Consider the following 5,335-nt stretch of genomic DNA (forward strand, 5'->3'; position numbering starts at 1 on the left):
CTGCAGTGTCACAATGGCAAGTAGAAGACCGAAAGATAATCATCCTGCTGAAACTTCCAAACAAATTGTTAAAAAAGAACCTGCTTCTCTCCTTGACATTACTAACCGTTTCACGACCCTAGGAACCATCCCTAGGCCCAATTACTCCACTGTTCTTGCTTCATCCTATGACCCTTATGCCATAACCCCTGTTAACCAGCCCATTAAAACTGTTTTTCCAAAAAATTCCCCTCAATACATCAAAAAACAATATTTCCAACACTTGTTTTATATTGAACCCAACAGAGTCTCTATTTCTGATCCTCTTTGACTTGCTAAAAGTTATTTCCCTCCGATGTTTCATTGGATTCGAGAGCACAGAGAAAAGAATTTAAATTATTATTCTAATCTTCTGCGTCATTAAAAAATTATTATTATTAACACCATTTCTGATAAAGATGATACTTCCAAAATTATTTACCACAGTGTTTACTTGGTCAATTTTATTTCTGCAGAAAAATGGGCTCTTCTCTTACTTCTACCAGAACAATGCCAAGTTCCCCCATTCCCTATTCATATTATGATTATATCACTGCTTGGTCAAGATTCATGCTGCATCAGAATGAAAACATGTCTCATTCCTGGTTTGTTAACTTTGACAAAAATTTCACTGGTTATTTGCCTCTTTGGTTCAACGGTTAGTGGACCCAATTTGGTCCTATTGCTGAAATATTTCCTCTGCCATTGCTTGATGCTTTCGAATGTTTCAATAAATGTTATAGGTGTGATGCTTATGGAGCCAAATTTCCTACTTTGCTTCATTTTGTTAAAAAATATAAAATACCTTGGATATTAAAATGGCAATATGAGAAAGACAGTGATGTTCTCTCCAGGCATTGGTATGTTAAATGGTGGGGCAAATTCCCTCACACTCAACGTATTATTGCCACTATTGCCACTATTTCCAGAGAATCTTCATCTGCTGCTACTTTGCCCATTGCAAAGGATCATTCCCTTGTTCAAACCCCTGCTCCTGCTGATTCTCCCTCTTCTTCTTCCAGCAAGAATGTTAAGCCTTCAGCAAAGAATAAGAGCTCCCCTATTGACAATTTGAGAAAAAATCCTAGTGCCCTTCTAACTTTACTCAAATGGGCAGAAGAAGTTGTTGCTAATCAAGAAGAATCCAAAGCCTCTTCAGAAGAATCTGTTGCCCACAACCCCTATTTCCCATATGATTAGGAGCTATTCGGTCATGATAAGGATAACACCCCAAATCTTCAAGAAGATTAAGCTTATTTGTCTGGCCTACACAAAGGCCAAATGCTACATTGTTTACTTACTGATGAAATTCCACTATTATTTTCCACTTTTGATGATAATGTTCTGAAAAGATGATTCTCCATGTTTCACGTGACTTTTAGTCACACCAACTTTTACTTTTCAATGTTAACTTTTACTTTTCACAAGTACTGTTTACTTCGATTTTGCCTATTTAAGGGGGGTTGTCCCTTAAGTTTAAAAAGTCAAGTTTTAGTTCAAAATTCTCTCCTTAGAACTCCTTCTCTAAGGAAGCCTTCTTAGAAAGAGAATTCCTTGTTTCTACTACTACTACTACTACTACCTTGTTCATCCTTGTTCACTACAAACTTTGTAATCCTACAAACCTTGTAACTAGGACTAGTTCAAGTTTTGTAACTGTTAACCTGTAACTGTTGAGATCTTGTATTCACTACTACTACTGTAAGTGTTTATCCTACTTTCAATAACAAGTATTTTCAGTTTTATATTCATTACTCTATTTGTTGCTACTGCCACCTTGGACGAATTACCGCCATAACGGACGGTTCTAAATTGCTTTCATTTACTTTGAGTTATTTTCATATATACTTGGCTGGTTCTACCGCCTTATTATTGTTCTTACATTCAAGTTATTTATTTTCAAGTTATGTACATTATTTTCATTACAATATTACTGTGCTTCTGTCTCTTCCCATCAACTATGCATCCCCTTCCCCCTTGTTAGTCTTATTAAACAAAACAATTTTACTAATCAATCTTTGCATATTATTGGTCAACAACTTGACCGTATTGAAGAAAAAATTGTTGAAAACCTGTTTCTGAAAAATCTGTTTCTATTAAGACTGAGAAACCTTTGATTGATTTACCCAGTCAAAGAGAAAAAGTTATTTAAAACTTCTCAGTCCAAGACTCTTGAAATTGTTGAAAAAATGCTTTCTGATTTAAAAGTTAAAACCGAGGGTACTTTTACAAGTACTTCAGCTGCTCGAACTACGGCCAGAAAAGAGTGGCTCTGATACCATAAAGGGGGAAGGGGATGCACAGTTGATGGGAAGAGACGAAAGCACAGTAATATTGTAATGAAAATAATGTACGTAACTTGAAAATAAATAACTTGAATGTAAGAACAATAATAAGGCGGTAAAACCAGCCAAGTATATATGAAAATAACTCAAAGTAAATGAAAGCAATTTAGAACCATCCGTTATGGCGGTAATCCGTCCAAGGTGGCGGTAGCAACAAATAGAGTAATGAACATAAAACTGAAAATACTTGTTATTGAAAGTAGGATAAACACTTATAGTAGTAGTAGTGAATACAAGATCTCAACAGTTACAGATTAACAGTTATATATATATATATATATATAATTTCATACCAAAATAGGCTTAGAGCATCAACATCAATTGTGCTAAATTTTTAGCATTTAACACACCAAACACCTAAAAACAACCAATAGAGAGATGTTTCACCAGACTCTTTCACCCTTTTTTTTTGTTTTTTAATTTAGCATTTTAGCTACTTCCAATGTTCTTAAGAGCACTCACAGCAGTGATGCTAAAAAGTTATATTGGTATATTTTAGCTCCTCACACACAAAAACAAGCTCCAGCAGTGGAGCTATAGTTATATTTTTTAGTTGATTTGCTACAGTGCACATCTATAGATAGATGTGCACTTTAGCTAAGAGCAAAAAAAAAAAAAAAAAAAAAATTATGCCATTGATTAAAATAATAAAAGACTTTCTCTCTCTCACACTCTCAGTCACTCCGTGCCTCTCTCTCTCTCTTAGTCACTCTCACCTCTCTGTCTCAACGTCTCCGACCCACACTCCACCGACCTCAACGTCACCGGTCCAAGCCACTGATCACCAAAGTCTCTGGCCCAGACGAGATCTATCGGTTTCTAGTGGTCATGGGCGATGCGATGGTGGCAGCGTGGGGATTGTGGGTCGGATGGGCTGTAGGTTTTGGTGGATATTGGTGGGCATGGGATGGGCTATGGGTTGGTGTTTAGGTGGCCAAATCAGTGTTGGTATGGTGATTGGGTGGTCAAATTAGTGGTTTTGGTGTTTGGTGGGCATGGGATGGGTTGTGGATTGCTGGTTTGTTGGTGGTTTCTGCAATCGGTGGTTTCAGCAATTGGTGGTTTCTGCAATCGGTATTTGTTGGTGGTTTCTCCAATTGGTATTTGTTGGTGGTTTCTCCAATCAGTGTTGTGCCTTTGGCTGCCACTAGCTGCAGCAGGTTGCCCCCACGCTTCATCTTCCAACCCAAGCCATGTCATCTCTTCAATTTCAGCCGGCTAAGGACAGCTAGTCACTCGGTCAGAACTTGCAACATTTTGTGATGGCAAGTTAGCATCCTTAGAATCATCACTATCTTCATCGTCATTGGAGCTTGATGAAGCAAATCTAATGTTCTTGCCACGAAAATCCTTCCGTGCAGAGGAGAATGATTCGACATGCTGAGAAATAGAAGTAGCATCTACAGGTTTCTTTAAAATAGCAGTCTGTGGGCTCATGGCTTTTTGGATAGCAGAAACATGCATCCCCAAGTTTTGAATTCGTATACAAAGTTCTTCCTTGCTTGCAACGGAACGCCTCTTAGCAATAAAATTCAAAAACTTATCAACTTGAATATTGTTAATATACTTATTCTTCTTCTTCTTCTTCTTCCCATCCAAAGACTCTTCAACTTCAACACTCTCATTATTCTGACTCTTCTTCTTCTTCTTCCTATGTATATACTTCCAAAGGAAGCAAAATACCTCCTCACCGGTTATTTTAAAAACTTCAGTGGCATCAGATTTGAGTGAAAAATAGTGCAAGACAAGTGGGTGTCGCAACAAAGGCCCCAATTCAAGGTTTTCGAAGTTATCTACGCCTTCATTCTTACAGATTGCTACTTCCAAATCATACAATGTAGTAACTCTTTGAACCCCAACAAAGCAATGGATAAATGCATTTATCTAATAAACCAAAACAACAACAACAAAATAAAGACTATTATACATAAAATTGAAGTAGAATCAATAGAGTAATAATAGTATAAACCAGTACCTTCCCTTCAGTGAGCATAAGGCGGTGAAGACTGGGGACCTCCTGCATTGGAAAGCCAAGAGAGGACCAAGAGTCGAGATTGAGGATGAGCAGTGTATCCTGAGACACTTTCCATGCCGTCACACTCTCTCCGGCCGCAATTATGTTGCGTCTGGCGTTAGTGACAGCGCGGTCCACCTTCTCCATGATCGAATAGTATAGCTTTGTTTTGAAATGAAGAGCAGTTGTTGTTGTTGTTGTTGAAGGAAAGTTAAGGAAATAGTTGTTGGAGGCCAAAATCTGAAATTTAAAGGTGGTACCGGTTGCGCTGCTGGAGGAGGCTGCTTATGTTGTTGTTGTTTTTGCTGCTGTGAAAACTAGCCGCCGCCGGAGAGGTGGAAACCAGAAGGGTGTCTGTACATAGGTGGTATGTTGGGAAAGAACCAGAGTGAAGAACAATTACACTATTGGGAGTGATGGAGAAAGTGTCTCTCTCCGGGTCAGCATCCTCTTTTGTGAGAGGCGAGCCAATAAAAATAAAAGACCAACTCAGGAAGGTTCCTCGAAAAGAAATTTTTTTTTAAAAAAAAAAAAAAAAAAAAAGACCATAAGAAAGGAAAATCAATTAAGGAATATATGTACTATCACGCATTCTTAAAGTCGATGGTTTTCTATAAGTACAAGCAATTGTAATGGATGGTATGAATCAGAATTTTAAGTCTTTATGAGAAAGTTTTACGAAAGAGAAAGTAATTAAATATTTGAAAAAGTCTACAAACTATCATTAGTTACAAAAAGAAATAAGAAAATTACAAGTATTTGACATTTTGACTTCATTATAATTAGTTTTCAATGGTTCACATTGGTTAAAATCAAAACCAAAATTCTATTTTTGTTCTTATATTTTAAGGTTATTGTCAATTTGGTATCTACATTTTGATAGCAATCAATTTGGTTTGTGATGTTTTTAATTTGCAATAACTTGATCTCTACCATCAACTTTATTAACAAAAATTGA

General features: G+C 37.0%; 1 protein-coding gene across 1 annotated transcript; it reads right to left on the minus strand.

Annotated features, from left to right (window-relative positions):
- Window positions 1-3,425: 3,425 nt before the first annotated feature.
- LOC126725169 (protein NO VEIN-LIKE-like) lies at window positions 3,426-4,866 on the minus strand. Its single transcript, XM_050429705.1, has 2 exons — window positions 4,339-4,866; window positions 3,426-4,247 (listed from the first exon to the last, which is right to left on the minus strand). Exons 1-2 carry the CDS (start codon window positions 4,522-4,524, stop codon window positions 3,582-3,584), a joined length of 852 nt encoding a protein of 283 aa, XP_050285662.1. The 5' UTR covers window positions 4,525-4,866; the 3' UTR covers window positions 3,426-3,581.
- Window positions 4,867-5,335: the final 469 nt, after the last annotated feature.

Source organism: Quercus robur, chromosome 5 (assembly GCF_932294415.1).
Source record: "Quercus robur chromosome 5, dhQueRobu3.1, whole genome shotgun sequence".
NCBI classification, from domain to species: domain Eukaryota; kingdom Viridiplantae; phylum Streptophyta; class Magnoliopsida; order Fagales; family Fagaceae; genus Quercus; species Quercus robur.

Coding starts and splice junctions, on each gene's coding strand:
- LOC126725169 (XM_050429705.1), bottom strand. CDS start 4,524: ATGGAGAAGGTGGACCGCGCTGTCACTAACGCCAGACGCAACATAATT. Junction 4,248..4,338: donor TTATGCTCACTGAAGGGAAG/GTACTGGTTTAT, acceptor TTGGTTTATTAG/ATAAATGCATTTATCCATTG.